Source organism: Montipora capricornis, chromosome 7, assembly GCF_036669925.1.
Source record: "Montipora capricornis isolate CH-2021 chromosome 7, ASM3666992v2, whole genome shotgun sequence".
NCBI lineage: Eukaryota > Metazoa > Cnidaria > Anthozoa > Scleractinia > Acroporidae > Montipora > Montipora capricornis.
In genome coordinates this window covers 42,061,542-42,081,541 of record NC_090889.1, presented here as the reverse complement: position 1 = coordinate 42,081,541, position 20,000 = coordinate 42,061,542, and the positions used below count along the sequence as shown (strand labels likewise).

At 38.6% G+C, this 20,000-nt stretch overlaps 1 protein-coding gene across 1 annotated transcript in view; it reads left to right on the top strand.

Annotated features, from left to right (window-relative positions):
• The window catches only part of LOC138055991 (uncharacterized), a 118,289-nt gene that overhangs the window by 29,530 nt on the left and 68,759 nt on the right, over positions 1–20,000 (top strand). The window contains exons 5-8 of the mRNA XM_068901847.1: positions 16,268–16,441; positions 16,872–17,144; positions 17,705–18,016; positions 18,806–19,075. Coding sequence (XP_068757948.1) covers positions 16,268–16,441; positions 16,872–17,144; positions 17,705–18,016; positions 18,806–19,075 — 1,029 coding nt within the window. The remainder of the gene's footprint in view (positions 1–16,267; positions 16,442–16,871; positions 17,145–17,704; positions 18,017–18,805; positions 19,076–20,000) is intronic.

Below are 20,000 nucleotides of genomic sequence, written 5' to 3'. Positions count from 1 at the left end.
GCGACAAGAAAACTTACGTAAGTGTCTTTGTTTATATTTAGTATCGAATTGTTCCAGAAAATCTGTATCACGATGCTCAACTGGCTTTTAATATGGTGAACTCGATCGTGTTATGAAAGCTGTTGGCGATCGCTGAACGTTGCTCGCTTAACGAAGTAAGGGTATTTTGTTTCGTTATTTTCAGGTCGGCGAAGAAAGAAGAAATATGGACGCAAGGGATTTTTTGCGAAAGCACAGTCTTTCTTATTTAATCAGACTATTAAATTGTGAAAGAGACGACAAGGTAAGTCTTAAAGCCTTCTTACATTTAAACCTTAACAAATGTAAGTTTAAACATGAATAGACCTTTTTCGTTTGTACATTTTGTTTTGCCAATACAGATATGAGATAATACTCAGGACGTTTGGTCCTTTGTTTTTGTTTTTGTGATTGTTTTGAAATCAAACTAATAAAGCTTGAAAGGCAATACATGTACATGCAATAATATTCTAAAGTAGTTTAAAACTAGTAACCCTGACAGATATTTGGCTTTATCCATCTATCTTTTTGTCAAAGAAGCTTTATTTTGCTTATGTAATTTTAGAGGTGCAGGGTGGATATTCAGGTAGACTGGGCTTATAATGCATTGCATATGTTTGTACTGGAGGAGAAACATTGCTAATAAAGCATAGTGTATCATTAATTTTGTCTTTTCAGATTTAAGTTGACAAGTCACCATTTTTATGGAACAACCTGAAAACGTTAAACATCTGGGGCCCGTTTCTCGAAGGTCCCGAAACTTTACCACACAGAAAGACTTTTTCTATTATTTGTGACAAATAATTTCAGTCGGCTGAACGAAGCGTTAGACGCTACTTTAAAGGATCTCGCTCGATTCAGCAGCAGAATCAACTCCATTATCGTTCAACGTTCAAATTCCATGCGGGGCCGATTTTTCTCGCTCAAACTTTCTTGGCTGGAATTCCAAAGGGCACCTAAAAATGCTATGCGTTTTTGTGAAAGACTGTTAATTCGTCGGCTGTCCTCCCTTCGAACAATATAGTTGCAAAAACATTTAGACAAAACTTTTTTTTTCATTTAAGTTTTCAAGCTTTTGATCGTTGGCGCGTTATAAAGAGCATACTTGACGTGACAACTTGTCAACATTTCCTCCAGTTACTTTGTAATTAAAATCGAGCAAACCAATCAACATGCGTTTGTTGATTACGTCAACCGCAATCGCGCTATTCACATACACGAAAGCTGGCTTTTTTTCCCTTTTGGATCTAAGTGCGTTCAGTGCGTTCTTCCTGAGAAATTAATCGGAGGGTTATAAAATAAATAAACCCCTTTCCGGCTTGCCGGTATATCGGAGGATAATGCCCTCGGCTGAAAGATTGTCTTCAAAATTTCACAGTGGCCCTCGAAGCTTCGCTTCTCGGCCAACTGTTCATTTTTCGGACAATGTTTCAGCATTGGGCACTATCCTCCGATATACCAGCCGCCGCAAGGGGTTTATTTACTAAATGTACAATGTACCCTGGATTGAACCCAGTCTACCCAGAGTTTACAGTGTAAGTAATGTGACATTTAACAATCTTTAGCCCAGAGTTTCTCAGGCTCTTAGCTTTGTCAGGGGTTGGTCAGCTGGATAGACTCTAGGATTATGGAATTTTTATCACACAAATCATGGGATTTGGGCAACTGTACAGATGTGCGTTACATGGGCGGCCAGTCAAGAAGTTCACAATATTAATAAGATTAATAATTAACAAAAAAAAGACACCATTGTTTCAGAGTTTATCGTGGTAAACAATCGCTGTCAAAGAGCCTGAGAAACTCTGGGCTTGAGATTAGACAACATGCACAAATCATTGTATAACGTTCCCTGTTTTGTTGTTGCTTCAAGAGGGTTTTAGTTTAACTGTTTTAATCTGGCTGTACTGAAAAAGAGGACGGTCTGCATTTTTTTTTCATACATAGAATACTCTTATTTCATAGCCTGTGAAGAAATGTGCACAAACAAATCCTCCTCATCAGTATATGAAGAAGAACGACTGAAACGAATCCAGGAAAGTGACCTTGAGATGTTAAAAAAATGAAATGGTAAGTTAACACAGGTTTTAAAAGAAAAAAGACAATAGTAATGACAACACATCTGCTGTTTTTGTGATTGTTTTGATTTTATAAAACTCCAAAGCATTAGCCACACATGGAGAAGAACATAACTATCCATAGCCTGTTCCAGGCTCTCAGATAGTCGAGAAAACGAAAAGAACTGCGTGTGAAAAGCGAGTGGGGGCTTGGGTCGAGGCGAGGCGGGAGAGCCTGTAAGTATCTCTTTAAGTTCTTCATTCCGGTATACCAGCTCCTGGTTTACCCTCTGATTGGTCAATTTTGACAGTTTACATAAACACTTTCGTAATCATTTTGATTCACGCGCGGAGAAAGAGGTCAACTCTGTCGCCGAGTGTCTTAAAGTATTCCCAAACGTACAAGCCCTCAGATTCCGGCAAAAGTTGTGTCTTTTGAACTTAAGTCGAAAAAAAGATCCGTTTGCAATGCTTCCAACTGGTTTTGGTAAAAGCATAAATTTTCAGTTACTTCCGCGCGTTGCGAAAGTGCTTCAATGTTGTGATACGATATCTCTGCACACTGCTTACAATATAGCATCGTCGGGTACGATATATAGTTAGAATTTTATCGCACACACACAACTATTGTGTCCTCTGCACGCCGCAATTGTTAGAATGAGAAAAATACAATATTTAATATGTTATTCTTTCTTATGCAAATACTTGGCTGGGTATTCGAATTCACCACTGGGTGAATTAAATTTCTGCCTTTATCACCTTCGAAAAAATGAGAGCAAAAAGAGAAAACCACTTTGAAAGAGCGCAAAAATTTGCCGAAAACAGGCTTGCATTTCCGTTGCAAGCGATTTCAGGCAGCGAAGGTGATGGCTACGTGTCTGTATACTGCAAATGCCATAGGCCATTTCCGAGTTCATGTTTGCCTCCTCTTCAAAGTGAGTCTAAGTGCGAAGTTTTTGTGATGATAATTTAGTTCTACTTTACATATGAATGCAAACTAATTTTTATAAGAAAAACTTCGCACTTAGACTCGCTTTGGCGAGGAGGCAGACATGAACTCGGAAATGGTCTATTGAACCCATCCACATGAAATATCGATCTTTCACATTCATTATCGGTTGCCCTGATGCATCAGAGCTGAAGTTTATTGATCAGACCATCTTATCATCTAGCCCAGAAACTTCAATGGTCGGGTTTCTGTTTTCTTTGGAAAAGTCAACAGAGCGTCGGGAATTCGCAGCTTTCGAACTGGTCGTGTCTTTTGGTCCAATTTGCGAAATCTCCGGTCGGTGATTTCCTTGACACTCGTTTCCTGGGCGCTTTGACAATGCCTTCGTTCGCTAGTAAAGCTATTTTCTTAAAATTGCCTTAAATTCTGGCCAACGTACTCGCACAAGTGAGACAACAGTGACAACGGAAGGTTTTTCGTTCCGCACAAGGTTTCAACCGGAAGGAAGCAGCAACATCAGCAAACACAACATTTTCGCTGCCAGTGTAAGAAACGGACAACGCTAAATGAGGAAACTCTAGGGATCTTCGTTCCCAAACACGTCACATTTTTTCTTGGAAAACTTGAAAAACTTAGAAATGTGGCCTTTAGAGAATCAAGGCATCACCTCTGAACAACAATAAAAGAATCGCGCTAGAACTCGCGTGGAACCACACAATGCCGCCCATTTTCAACACTTTGGCATTGACATTTTATTTTATTTGACTTCGCCCAAACAAATGTTGGGCAGGGAGGCCACAACAGCATAACCAATTACTGTGGTTCCAAAAATAAATACTAAATTACAAAAATATTAAACTTAATAGTTAAAAACAGCAAGTTATATCTTTAACAAGGGGTCGGGCCATATTACATTTAGGACAAACAGATTTCCATGTTTTAGGATTGTCCGGGTTGTAAATGTTCAAGAGAGCATTTGTATAATACTCAAAAAGTTTGTTTTTAAACGAAGCGAGTGAAAGAGAATTTTCTCTAATGTAGGTAGGTAGAGAATTCCAGATCCTGCTTGTAGGTATAAAGAATGAACGCTGGTAAGTTAAAGTTCTACATCTCTTGGTAGTAGCATTACTGGCATGACATGATCTTGTTACTCTTGCAGACCTGCGTATGGTTGGTAAAATGCTGCGGTCAATGTCTATAAGTCCATTTGTAGCTTTATATAAAAATGCTAGGTCCATCATCTCGTGCCAATAGCTTATCGGTAGTAAGTTCCACTGTATAAGTCTATCCTGGTATGACCATTCAGTTTGGAAGGGTAACATTAAGATGTATTTAGTTGCTCTTCTCTGGACACGTTCTATGCTTTTCATCAGTTCGATTGATTGAGGGGACCAGACTTAGGTTGCATAACCCAGGTGCGGACGTACAAGAGCCAAGTACATAGTTCGGCGAGTGCTAGATTTCCTGATGTACCTTGATGATCGACGAATAAATCAAAGTAGCTTATTTGCCTTATTGGATTGATGGTAAACTTGATTAGTCCACGTCAGATCGCTAGAGATCCACACACCCAAATCTTTCTCAGCTGTTGTAACGTCTAAGACAGACCCGTTCATAAGATATTGATGCTCGGTAGGATTTCTCTTTCTTGTTATATGCTGAGACTTACATTTTTGCTGATTGAATTGGAGGAATGTTGATGTAGACCAATCCATAAGGCTGTCAAGATCGGACTGCAGGGCCTTAGAGTCATCGACAGAGTCAACAAGCTTGTAGATTTTCGTGTCGTCAGCAAAGCATGCCACGTTGGATGAACTGCACCTGTCAGGTAGATTGTTTACAAACAGCAAGAATAGCAGTGGACCCAGTAGTGATCCTTGAGGGACCCCAGATGATACCAACACCTCCGTAGAAGTTTCGCCAGAGACTGTAACCCTTTGTTTGCGATTAGTCAGATAGGCATTAAACCAATCCAATAGGCGTCCAAACACATTGCATTGCTTGAGTTCACGTAGCAAAAGTGGGTGGCATACTTTGTCAAAGGCTTTTGACATGTCGAGGTAGATTACGTCGGTTTACTTACCAGTATCGAGATGCTCACCAATCTGATCAAGTGCAGTGAGTAATTGCGTGACACACGACCTTCCTGGTAGGAAGCCATGTTGAGCTGGGCTGATAAAGTGGTAGAGATGGTCCCTTACACGCGCGAGTACGCAACGTTCGAGTACTTTTGAGACCAGTGGCAGCAATGAAATAGGTCGATAATTTTCCCCTCAATCCTTCCGGCCTTTCTTGTATACAGGAACGACATTAGCAACCTTCCATTCATCGGGTATAATACCATATTGAAGGGACTTGTTGAAAAGCTTTGTAAGTGAAGGGGCGATATTGTCAGCCGTCTCACGCAATAGACGAGCAGGGATTCCATCCGATCCTGTTGCTTTGTTAACGTTTAGCATCTTAAGAAATTTTAAAACTTCATCGGTGGTTAACTTTATATCCGTGAGGACTGGGCCAGTTACTTGCATTGAGTCATCTGATGGAATTACAATTGTGGATGGCGAGAAAACAGATGCAAAATAATGGTTAAACAGCTGAGCAATTTCTTTTGGTGTAGAAGCTGTAGTTGGTTGCCCACTACGTCCATCAGCGTTGACTGACCCCAATGACATCACGTCCGGAAAGTTGGAAGATTTGTTGGTAAGTTTGAAAATTGACCAAAATCTCTTAGGCTGGCTTCGGATGTGTAAAGACTCGAAGTAATTCGCTCGGCTTTCTCTTATTAGGTGTTTAGTTCTGGCTCTAAGAGTCTTAAATTTGTCTCGGAGAATTTCATTTCGAGGCAAGAGCTTTAGTTTCTTTCTGACTGATTCTTTTTTCCTTAGGAGAAATAGGATGTCCCCTGTTAACCAAGGTGGGGCATTTCTCTTCCGTATAGTCTTTAACGGTATAAAATCAGCAACAGCGGCTAAAAATGTGTCTTTCCAAAATGTCCAATCCTGGTCGATGGTATTATTATCCTGGACGACATTAGATAGGTTCACGGATTGGAGGGCAGATCGAAGTCCTTCAAAGTCTCCTCTTCGGTAATCGTAGACTGATCTTGTAGGTGATTTTGTTTTTTTAACAGAGGCCTTAAGAGAAAAAGTTACAACGGAGTGGTCCGTAAAAAGGCCAGCCTGATCAGGGTGTAGAATAGCGCCCAGTTCAACAATATCCGGAACATTTGTTAAAACAAGATCGAGAATGTTACTATCCCTTTTAGGCAAGGTGACAATTTGTGAGAGGAAATGATCACCTAGTATTGAATGGAATTTAAGTTCATCAGCACCTCTGGTTCTTTCAGGGTTGTCCCATGAGATCTTAGGGAAATTAAAGTCACCACAAATTAGAATATTGCTGAAGCGGTCACAAACTTGAGAAAGCGTTGAATTTAAATTTTCCAGCCAAGTACCATCGGAATTAGGTGGTCTATAGCAGCAGCGCAGGCAAATATTAATGTTGCAGCATGCTGTAACTTCAGCAAAACAGATCTCGATGTCAGTTTCAATAAATATTTCCCTTGCCGATTTGAATGATCTTGACTTGATAGCTAATAACAAGCCGCCACCGTGTGTATCTCTGTCATTCCGTACAATAAAGGAGTCTTCAGGAAGGATTTCTGAATTAAGCACATGGCTAGAAAGCCAAGTCTCGCTTACAAATATTATATCAGATTCTTCAGCATAAGCTAGTTCCTGGAATCTTGAGAGATTGCACTCAAAACAATCCATTGTTTTGTGCCAGCTTTTGATACTCCGAGCGTTAGAAACTAGGCAATTCAAGGTTGAACGTTTTCGATCCAGATGACGGCCTTGAAATGGACCAGGATGTGTAGAGATGTCTCCACATAACAGCAGTAGACCGATAATGAAACCACTGCAATCGTCATATTTACGGGTAGATAATAATGATGTTGTGATAGAAGCTGTATTATCTCGACCACATTGACTCCATTTAGGTCCATGCGGAGGCTTAAAATAACGCCAGCCAAGGGATGCAAAACTCACTGGAGAAGTAAAACTTACATGAAAAAAGGTAGTAACGCCAGGCAATTGAGAGCGAAAGCAGTTAGCTAAGGAGAACGATAATACTAGAGAGCGTAAAACGACAAGACCGTCACGCCCGACCGCCATGTTCCAATGATGGCATGCCAATGGTTATTTGCAAAGTGGGCGGAATGAAGAATTTAAAGAGATACTTACAGGCTCTCCCGCCTCGCCTCGATCCAAGCCCCCACTCGCTTTTCACACGCATTTTTTTTCGTTTTCTCGACTATCTGAGAGCCTGGAACAGGCTAAACCATCCACGGCTGTTCTTCCCATTTTTGTGTACCGTTAAAGTTAATGACATGCACATTACAAGTACTTTAATTGCTGTACATCTATGCACAGCGTATATTGTCGTAAGAAAGAATAAAAAAGGCTCAATTCAACAAAACACACTAGCAGCTGCCCATACTGTACAGATACAGGCTAATGCATGATCTACACATGTATGAAGGTCTTTTCATCCAGTTGCTAACCAGGGAGTGATGTGCATTAAATTCTCATTCTTATTATAATTATAGATACTGATGAAATACCAGGATTTTTCCCTTTACTAAAAGAATCATCTCTTCACCGCGCGCAGTGAACATATCCTTTTTACATGTATCTTTCACATGTGAGAATGTAGGTGTCGTCATGGTAACAAACATGATTAGCCCATAAAACGAGAACTTCCTCTTCATTGTAAGGTACTTTTGTGCTTTAATATTATTCTTCTCTACTACATGAACATTTTTATTGCACACTTTTACATTATCATGATTTGTTATTCATACGCTGTACCTTTCATATCTTGTTTCATGTACAGGAAGGCATCATTTTATTCTAACTTTGTTTCTTTGTTCGAATTTTCTTTCAGATACCCACAAACATGGCAATCATCATGGGACTTTTTTTATCTGAAAGCCAGCAAAATTTCAAATCCTAGACAATGACAATAAAAACAAGAACTTCTCCTGTGGCTAGTCTACGAAAAAACTTACCACCTGTACTAAGCAATCAGTTAAATTATTAATTATTAAATGATAGGATTGGAGTTAGTGTATAATGGTGCCAACTTGTTTCTGTTTCTTGGTTGCAGTCAAATTACTCCAGGATTTTATATAACTTGCATATTAAATGAGGAATGCATATGTTTGGGAAATTTATTACATACATTAATTTATTATATGGCTGTGTCTCTCACAAGGACTGAGAACTATCAAGTTTATGAATTTGATTCACTGAAATCGATATTGAGAGCGGTCTAGATTTTCCCATCCACAGTAGACCGGTAATGTTTTGCGGTGAAAAAATTAAAACTTAAAATTTAAAAAAAATATTGAGAATTTTCTTCTACCAGTGTTTATTTATGAAAGTGCCAAAAGGCATGATGAGAAAAAAAAAAAAAAAGCAGTAAGGAGGACGAGCAGACTTTGGTAGAATTAAGTTCAGATCATCGCCACTTGTTGCCGTTCACAAGCAAAATGTGAGTTAGCACAAACCAGTTACATTAAACGAATTAAATTGCTCTTGTTTGCTGTATAATAAACATGTTATGAACCTACAATGAGCGACAAAAGTAGTTGAGACACTCTTAGGAAAAGACGCTTTTCGATACTTAAGCATTTGTTCTATTTTATTTGCATCTAGCGTTAATTCTCTGATACCGCCGGCCCCCAAATCCAATGTTGTGTAGGCGCTGTGTTCTGTGCAGTCGAAGAAATAGAAAAATCAACATTGTTTTTGGGGAAAGGAGGGGAAATGTATCCAAGACGCAGAAAATCGAATTTTACTGCCAAGTGTCATAACACTTTTGTCGCTTTTGTCGCTTGTCGCCGTTCGCAAGCAAAATGTCAGTCAGTACAAACCAGTTACACTAAACGAATTAAATTGCTCTTGTTTGCTGTATAATAAACATGTTATTAACCTAGCTTAGTCAGTCTGTATGGGAGAATCTTGCCTGAGGTCATGTGTACTCACGACCTTGGTCAAGATTCTCCCATACAGACCTCCTGCTCGGTTAATTAGAGCTAAATAGTTTCTTAAATATCTTTTACAAAAAAGTTCATTTAAAAATGACACCTTCATTGCATGGAAATGCTTTGATGAATAAATAACAATTGATATTCAAAATTATGTTTAACATTAAGGAATATCTTCAAAAAGAGAGTATCGAAATATTTATAAATAAAGCTAGTTAAGATATTTTATAACAGTTTGTTTTCAGTAGATATGACCTTCGTGACAGTGATTAAATACTAAACGATAAGTAACTCCTTTTGTTGGTTATGCCAACAAGAGTTTGCAAGGATAGATTAGTCCTGAAAATTCAAAGCCACTGAGGCTGTTTTAGAAAATGTTGATATTTTTTCGGACTGTTTTAAAATAAATTACATACATTTTGAAGACATTGTGTGTACTTTATTTATGGACATTGTACAAACATTTTGTGTTCGGGGATTGGCTCAATTTTTATGGACATTTAAGTTGGGATTTTGTGTTCTGGCAGTTCCATCCTGGTTTGCTTCTCTTGCCCTTTTACAGAGCAAATATAAACATTTCATGTGGTTCTTGGCGTATATTTACAAACCTTACATGCCCTTTTGATTTGCGCTTCATTCACGCACATTTCATTAACATTTTATGTTGCTATTTTGTTTCAATTTATACAAGGATTTTATGGACATTTTATGTTCTCCATTTTACAGAGATTTTTTCGTTGAGATTTTTACAACGAATATGTTGAGATTTTACAAGGATTTCAACGTGTGTTATGGAATCTCTATAAATTTTGCGTAAAATTTACGAGGAAAGTACAGAGATTTCACAGAAATTGCACCCAGTGAAAACGCGTAAAATGCGGTCAAACCTACAGACATTTTATAGGGTTTACAAAACGTCTGTAAATGCGCGCATTTACAGACATTGCAATTTACAAAGGGAATGAAGACATTTTACAGACTTGACCAACATTTGTGAAGTCTGTAAATGGTCCAAGTTTTCCAGTGAAACAAAGTCTATTGTCCTTAATCGGCATGTTCAAAGAGTGTGTCTTCCAAGTTTAAGACGTAGCGAAATTGGAAATAATTTTTAATAAAATTGTATTTTCCTTCGGAACTGGAAAAAAAATAATGCTCTCATTGGCTATAATCAAGTTACCTTTACTGGACCTCGACAGAAAATTTACCCGCGGTTACTGATGCTTAACAAAATGTTTTTTAGGTTTTCTTTTTGACCCAACCCGATCACTGAGGCTCCAATTAGAAAAAAAAAAAAAAAAAAAAAAGAGTGTATGTACAGGGCCATAGTTCAGCAAATGAATGAGGCGGACGAAAAGCAATTCCAACTCTAAGATGGCCGGTGTTACTTTAACAGAAACAATCAACATTTTTTAAACTTATTTAAAAATGTAAGCCAATGGTTAGACAAATTATTACAAGAACTAGGAGAAAAAATCGCAATATGGGCCAGTAAAGGCTGTGGCTAGCTTGTAGAAAGAACAAAAAATATATGAGCCAATCAAGAAAAGTTCACCTACTATTAAAAAAAAAAACAAACAAACAGGGACTAATTATTTTAAAAGATAAAGATAACCAGGAAAGGATAGGAAAGGAACTTCATTTAAGTGTCTAGTCGTTCTAGCGCTGGAGCACTAATTAGGGACACTGTAAACTGAAACTAACAATTGACACAATCAAGTCAAATGTTGGGTTTTTAGGAGAGGGGCAGTCATGTCCAATGTACACAAACGGATACGATTCGTCAATTCCGATAGTCCATTGGTACCGATAGAAAACAATGTCATTCCAATGGTTCTGTTGGTGAATACGCATTTCATTAAGGGGACTTTGATTATTTTCCCAATTATGATGGTCGATTGGTACCAATAGAGAATGATGTCATTCCAATGGTTCTACTGGTGAAATTATTTTCTCATGTGGTCTGGCTAGGTACAAGGCAATTCCGATGGTCCATTGGTACCAATCGTACCATTGGTACCAATAGAAAACTATGTCATTCCAATGGTTCTACTGGTGAAGTTATTTTCTCATGTGGTCTGCGGGCTAGGTACAAGGCCAGTCCGATGGTCGATTGGTACCAATAGAGAATGATGTCATTCCAATGGTTCTACTGGTGAAATTCTTTTCTCATGTGATCTAGCTGGGTACAGGGCAATTCCGATGGTCCATTAGTACCAATGGTACGATTGGTACTAATAGAAAATGATGTCATTCTAATGGTTCTATTGGTGCAAAACAAGTTCGCTTTTAGACCAAGTAATAGCGCGCTATTATTATTATTATGTATATTCCTCCTTCTATGAGCCAACCACGCAAACTAAGTTCGCTTTTACACCAAGTAAAGGCACGCAATAATTATTATGAATATTCCTCGTTCTATAAGCCAACCACAAAAAACAAGTTCGCTTTTACACCAAGTAAAAGCACGCAATAATTATTATGAATATTCCTCGTTCTAAAGCCAACAACAAAAAACAAGTTCGCTTTTACACCAAGTAAAAGCACGCAATAATTATTATGAATATACCTCGTTCTATAAGCCAACCACACAAAGCAAGTCCGCTTTTACACCAAGTAAAAGCGCGCTATAATTATTGTGAATGTACCTCGTCCTATAAGCCAATCACGCAAAACAAGTTGGCCTTTACACCAAGTAAATGCACACAATAATTATTATGAATATTCCTCGTTCTATAAGCCAACCACGCAAAACAAGTTCGCTTTTACACCAAGTAATAGCGCGCTATAATTATTATGAATATAACTCATTCTATAAGCCAACCACCCAAAACAAGTTCGCTTTTACACCAAGTAAAAGGACCGAATAGTTATTGTGACTATTCCTCGTTCTATAGGCCAAGCCTACAAAAGAAGTTTGCTTTTACACCAAGTAAAAGCGCGCTATTATTATTACGAATATACCTCGTCCGATAAGCCAAGCACGCAACACAAGTTCCCCTTTACATCAAGTAATAGCGCGCTATAATTATTATTTATGTTGCTCGTTCTATAAGCCAACCACGCAAAACAAGTTCGCCTTCACACCAAGTAAAAGGACGGGATACTTATTATGAATATTCTTCGTTCTATAAGCCAAGCACACAAAACAAGTCCGCTTTTACACCTAGTAAAGCGCGCTATAATTATTGTGAATGTACCTCTTCCTATAAGCCAAGCACGCAAAACAAGTTGGCCTTTACACCAAGTAATAGCGCGCTATAATTATTATGTATATTCCCCGCTTTATAAGCCAACCACGCAAAACAAGTAAGGGTTATTTTTACGCAACGAGTGGATGCGTGATGAATAAATTCACATGGGCGAGGTTTCACAACTGTGGCGTAAAATAGTGGTAAACAATTCTCATGTTTTCAATTTGAGAAACTGTTCAGTAGTATTTAAAGTGTAATAACAGTTGATGTAAAATAAATGTCACGTTGTTGAAGTAAAGTTGTGGTCTTGTTTGTCAGTACGTTTAAACGCGATGCATGTGGATAGCCTACGAGGGGAATATTTCTGTAATATTCTGTAATATTTCCCTAGGGGATTATCAATTCAAATATTCTCCTAGGTTGTAAGATATAAGCCAACCACACAAAATAAGTTCCCTTTTACACCAAGTAAAACCACGCAATACTTATTATGTGTATATTAGCGCAATGTCTTTATATACATGGAAGTGTTTAAAGCAAAACAAGTGTTCAATGAAGGGTTTCCAAAAAATGGTGTTTATATCATGCTGTTGATTATATCCTTTTGTTGTATCTAGTGGCTCTAAAAGAGCCGTTTTATATTCAAGTGACTGAAGTCACTTGTCACTGTTGTTGTGGGGTTTGTCGTGGTAACCCACTGAGGTACAATAGCCGTGGAATTCACTAGTTAGGCAGCGAAGAAAATGAAACAATTAAGCAATATCCGGGAAAACCAAAAAGCGGACAATTCCAAAGCCTTTTATTTTCACTAATCCTACAGCCAGTAAGAATAAACAACGCTGGAACTCCGCTTTTAGGCTTGGCTAAATCTATATATTATGGATGAACAGAGGATATTAGCTTAAAGTAATCAGTAAAACAAGATGGAGTTAATTTATGAAACCACTGATAAACAAAAGAAAGAGTTTCAATACCTGCAGGTAGGTTTTGCAGGTAGAAATTTAATTATAACTGGAAAACCGGTGGCACTAAAAATAGTTAATAACCCATAATTATACTCATCAGGGGTTCTTACATAAAGTAGTTGGCGCCTTTCACACGGTAAAAACACGTGCAACTTCACCCTTTAGCAAGTATATTCCGTCTATCGTAAACAGCGTCATGTAACAGTCACGGTAAGTCTATCGCCTTACCTTTCTTTTAAGTGCCAGCGGCTTTCCAGTTATAATTAAATTTCAACCTGCAACCTGCAACCTGCAAAACATACACGGCGGAAGATTTGTTATTAAGTCTGAATTGCGGTTTAGGTCTAGTCATTCATACTGCAATATAATATTATTTTAATAATGCACCACACAATTTCTAATTACCTTGTCTTTATGGAAAAAGCTCGACGTTTTCTTGTAAGGAATTCTGGAAGGTTCTCTGCCCCGGGGCGCATGCGGCCTCAGCACTTCCTCTATCGCACGAGATTGGTTCGGATTCCTCATCCGTTTTCCTTACATAATCAATGACCGAGTCTTTCGACAGGTCGTCATTATGGTCCGCCACACAAGTACTAGTGTCTGGAAGCATGGGTTGCTTGGTTGCCTCACTGTTTTTCCTGTCACTGATGTTGTTCAAGTTGGATTCATATGGCTTTGATGACTCATAGCTTGCAAAACTTCGTTATAGCTTTGATAAACATTGGTATACTTTGATAGCTTCGATGTCACTCTCCAAATGGAAGTCACCTTCCAAATGGTAATTTATTAATACCCCGTGAGCTTAGGGGATCGACAGAGACTGTCTTCTCACCATGTGTCTCTCGATTCCATTTTGACATCTATTGCTTCACCTTTGAAGAACGCTATTTCTTTAATTCTTCAGTTCTTTGCTTCTAAATGCAGCGGAAGGTGCTCAAACACTTAAATATAAAAGACACAAACACCAATGGCGGCGCACAACCTAGCGAACAGGAAGTCACAGCTTTCTAAGCTGTCTTCTGATTATCCATCCTGATACGCTAATTTGATCGAACTTCCGGTTACGCAGGAATAACAAATTTGCATAAGGATCCTCACCAAAACTGGTGGATATAACCACGAGTAAAAAAGATGGTGCAGAGTCCAGTATCTCACCAATCAGATGGCTGAAAGAGTACTGCAACCTCCTTCAAAGCCGACAGAAATGGACTACTCGCAAACGGTGTATGAAGGAAGGCGAAGTTGTCCTTCTTCTTGAGGACGAAAACCCCAGAAACCAATGGTCCTTAGCTGTAGTGACGCACTTTTTTTTTCCCAGCAAGGATCAACTCGTTCGTAAAGTGCAGATCATCATAGCAAAAAAGGGCAGAGACGGTATCTTGACAGACCAGTAAACAAGCTTGTGTTGCTGCTGATTGCAAAGAGGACACTGAGAACTAATCTAAGCTTTTATAAGCAAGTTTAGCGCATCTAAGACAGAAAAATGCTTTAGTGTCCTTCATAAACATAACGTTTACATTGAATTCTCTTTTTATATTGTATTTTGAAAGCAACAGTTTTTGTCGGTAAATGAAGAAGCATTTAGGGAAGCAGTGTAACGGCACGCGTGAGCCATAAGTTTCCAGACCAATTCTCTTTATTTTTACCCCGTGTAACCCAGTTACGCCATAATCTCTTTCTTCAGTTCTCACGTGATTTTACCCTTACGCTGTGCGAAACGTATGTAGATTTCATTAGGCTGACAGAAATTTGACGAGAATGATCAACTATTGCTGTAAACCCAGAACCTGCCAGAGCGTTCGTGCGACACGTCCTACCACACAGGATAGCTCTAAAGTGTTAACACAATAAACCCAAGCCTTGCGAGTTAACGTTTTATTTCGAGTTTCACGGATCTCTCCATCTACGGAGATGACGCCGCTACAGTCAGACCGCAACGTATTTTTTTGGCTTCCAGCGCAGACACTTTTTAGTCTTCGTCACGCGTTACGCGTGACGAAGCCCTAAGAGTGTCTGCGTGGTAGGCTAGGACCAAGACTAAGAAAAACGATCTTAGCAGAAATCTAAAAAGAGCAGTTACCTATTTATAAAGTAAGCAACTTATCGCAACTGAGGTTAACATTAACAGCCGGATTAAGTTCCTTAATAAACAATGTTTCTTTAATTTTACAGTGGTAATCAGTTTTTCCTGATGCGAGGATTTCAACATCAAATACTAAAATTAAACAAAAAAAGAAAAAAACATATGCTTTTCAGAGCACTCTCTGCATCAAGTTTTTCTTCCCATACGTACACAAAGATCGCTTGAATCGATCCCACAACGACTATTCTAGGACAAAAAACCGAACATTTTAAAGGGCCTCACCAAACAAAACACTTATCCGCCACTGCTGGCCACATAAAAGTCACGGAACACAACATCATTTTGAAGTCCTCTTATCAGGAAAAACGGATTACCACTGTAATATTAAAGAAACATTGTTTATTAAGGAACTTAGTCCAGCTTTTAATGCTAACTTCAGTACCAATAAGCTATTACTTTATTTATGAGTAAGTGCTGTCAGCTTTTTACTAAGGGCGCTTTCCATTTGTCAGAATTGACCGACCAGACCGGTCATTTGGAAGGAATAACTCTACAACGCCCTCTATTTTCACACTTCGAGGATGATATATACTCCTTCTCCGAAAGAATACGAGGGATTATGGTGCAAGTGTTGAATCAAATTGTTGCATTTACTTTGCAAACTGACGGGTTTGGCCAGCCAGTTCTGACAAAAGGAAACCGTCCTAAGACCGATTTTTTTTGGTCTCGGTCCCAGACATACTGAAATTTGTTTATGAATAATTTTCAAAATCCTAAGCATACGCAACGTCAAGTTTATAAAAATGCGTTACTTCACAAAGTTTATCACCGCGATTTGCGTTTTATTTCTAATTGAGCTTTGATAACCAAAGAACTACAGATTATATGATATTGTTTGTCTTTCTTTAAGAAGGACAGGACTTACCCTCTGCTGACAAATGTTTCTTCAATTTAGTTGATGGTGGCTGGAGTAATTGGAGCCACTGGAGTCTTTGTACAAGGGACTTTAATGGCATGCAGATGAGGACAAGGGAATGCGTGAATCCAAAGCCACGATTAGGTGGGATACGATGCAAAGGATCTAATGCTGTTATGAGAGGGTGCACAAACACGTCAAGTTGTCAGCAAGGTATATTACCGAAATCAACTCAGTTTGAGTTTGAATTGCTTGCTAAGCAGCTCCCCAAATACCGGTCAATACCCACAGCTTGTTCTTTTGTCATTTACAGAATGTTCATTCTCATCGTGTCGCTTTTTGCGAGCTTTCTTCAAATAAAATTCTGCTGAACTGTCTAGCATCCTGGCCTTAGCAAATGTTTATACACACATTATATTTCTTCAGTTGATCTGAGGGAGAAAGCCAGGCGCTTTTGCACTATTAGTTACAAGAAATAGATGGCCAGTCAACACTGCCTGCCAAAAAATGGATGCACGGAGTTGTCATCATATCTTCATTAATTTGCCGGGGTCAACATAAATACACGTAATATTAGTCAATTACAACCCAGCTAACAATTGCAGAATTGCTAGTTATTCATTATCGCAATTTCCTTTATTAGAATTTCCAGTACGTTTTCAAACAGAGGGCAATCCATCTACTGGGCTGATGGAAATTCACAAGAACAACACCTGGAAAGCGCTTTGTTCCGCACATTGGAATAATACTGAAAGAATTCTTGCCTGCCACGTAAATGGCTACTCTGATTACAATAATGAAAATTTTACAGGCAATTGGAAAGGAGGAAATACAAGCTTGCTGAACATTACTTCTCATTCCTGTTCGTCAATCACTCAAAGTTGTGGGCTCATTAATAAACAAATCCAGTGTCCAGGTACAATATATGAATTTAAAGAAAATCTGTTTTACTCATATCATCGCATAATTTTAACACAGCAAGTCAACTAAAAACCCTATTTGTTAGCTTCTAATAACCTGTGGCTCGCTGTATAGCAAATGACTCACTGCTGGTAAAAAGGCAAGGCACTAATTGAGCTTAATTGGAAGCATAGCCACTGAGGTGCAGTTGAGCTGAACGAGAAAAATGTCTCACTTAGCTGGGCTGCAGAGCAGGACTTATTTAAGTCCAGCGCCCAAACCTCTAGACCATGCGCCACCGTCTTTGTGACCGATGATTCTGAAACCACTAACTTTTCTTTTAAGAAATGAAGGCCCAACTGGAACAGCCTCAATGAGTGGGCTTCCTCTTGAAACATTATCATTGTTACATTATTAGCATCGCCTATCCTGTTCAAAGTTCTAGTCAACTTGAGATAAACTTGAGATATTGAGGAATGGACAATGAACAGAAAACAATTGTTTGTTGTAAAAAAAGAAACGTAGAGGACAATTAGAACCAAGCATTGCTTTAATTGCAGTGTGTCATTCTTTTAGTTCCTGTGCGCCTAATTGGGGCGAAAGTTGAATATGGTGGAAGAGTAGAAGTTTTTTACCGCAGAAGGTGGGGCAAGATCTGCCGCACTGAATGGGATATCAATGATGTCAAAGTTGTTTGTAAACAACTTGGCTTTAGAGGTGCCCTGGCCGAATTCATGACTGGAATGAATACGACTGATACAAGCATACCCGTTGTGATGTCGGATATAGCTTGTACTGGACAGGAATCCGTTTTAGCCCAATGTAATCGATTAGATGGAGAGCACAAGTGTCCAGAAGACATTGGAGCTCAGGCCTTGTGTGTACCAAGTAAGTAGTCACTTTTCGCCATGTCTGTGTATTTAATGTATTCCTGACAAACAGAGGGTTGCGACTACAGACAGTTTGTGGGGAAAGCTAAATATTTTGTTCTGTCAATTCCAAACAAACTTCAATTTCTCTCTAACTGTATTTCGAACAACAACAATAACATTTTTATTTGCACATTTTTATTTAAATCAACGCAGGGCCGTTGCAAGTCTTTAGAAACTAGGGGGGGGAACAATTTCTTAAAGTACCTCATTGTAATTGAAAAGTACAGGGCTTCGGTTTACTTCGTAAAACGATAAATTAGTAAGTACGGCAATGAAATGTACATAAAAGTGTGATGCACGTGCGCAGTTGTTGTTTTGATAATTAAACCCATTACTTTTTTGCCGTTCTCGTTGCTGTCAACGTTTTGCGTTGGTGTTTTTACTTTTTGGGGCAAAAAACTGGGGGAAGGGCACGACCCCCTACCCCATGCTACGGCTCTGCAACGACGGAAATCACTTAAAAAAAAAAAAAAAAGGAAAAAGCAAGGATCCAGCTGTGCGTGTACTGGTCGTACTAGCAAAGCAGCTTTTGGAAAAAATGAAAGCTACAAAACCTAGCTCAAAAGGATTATGGTTGAAATAGAAGAATTTTACAGGTAACAGTTCTAGAAGAATAAAATGTGTTTGAAAATAGATTAAAATACAACAATCTTTAAATTGAAAAATATATTTAACGCGAAAGATTTGCAAACACTGATAAGAAATTTTGGAAAGTAAGTTTTTCAATATAACAATTTTGTTCTAGACAACGTGGAAGTTCTGGAAAAGAAAAGCCTTAGTTCTAATCTTGGTAGCACTGACACCGTGAAATGTTCCTTAAAGAAGGAGAATCAGAATGAGCGTGAGATAGTTAAATGGTATGAAATTGGCACTACTGTGAGAGAACTCAAGTCAGAAGGGAGAATTGAGGTCAATGGTGTAACTTTGACAATAAAAAATGTTCAGCTGCATGATGGTGGAACGTACGAGTGTCGAGGAGTAGGTTACACTCGATTCTATACAGTTTACGTCAATGGTGAGTTTTTAAAATGTTTAGAAAGCCATCGATATGCTATAAATATTCAACGACAGCAACATATATAATGCGAGTTTATCCTTAGGCCCGTTTCAAACGTCGAACTTTACATGTGCCGAATCTAATGCCAATGAGAAAAATCTATTGTTTTCGCTCATTTGCATTAGATTCGGCACATGTAAAGTTCGACGTTTGAAACGGGCCTTATCCTCATCATCTTAATTTTCACCTTCATCAACATGATCCTAATCATCAAGATCATCACCTTCACGATCTTCATTGTCATCATCATTCTTAAATTTCCTTTGTACCAGGTAGATTTAATTTCTCGACTATTACCGTTAGTGTCACTCGCTATAAAGTTGGCTTTTTAATTACCACTAACCTCACTATTTGTTTATCTGGTCTACTGAAAAATTGTTTTACAACTTAATCATCTGCGTTGCTCTTTCCTTCTTAGAACTTTCATTTCATTGCATATTACTAGCAATTACATATGTTTTTCATAAGAATTCTATCAGTCATCTATCTTCATTAGATAAGATTGTCAGTCTCTCCGTGAAAGTGATCGTTGCAGTTATGAAGCGACTGGATCAGTTGCAAAAGCAGCCTGAACAATTCAACAGGACTTGAATCCCATGAGATGGCGCTGCACTTGCTCTTACTACCATCTGTCCTACAAGGCCAACTGGGAGATGGTCGTTTGTAAGTTCGAATTGTAACCCGAAATACGTGGATACATGATTAAGGGTGGATGTATGAAATGCTTCATGGGTTTGAGTCCTGTTTAAGACTGGATTGTTTGAGGCCTCTTTCGCAACTGATCGAGTTGCACCATAACTGTGATAATCTACACAACCGCAATTACAATATACTAAATTTTCATATATTCTCTCTATCATTTTCATTATGATGTGTTAGCACT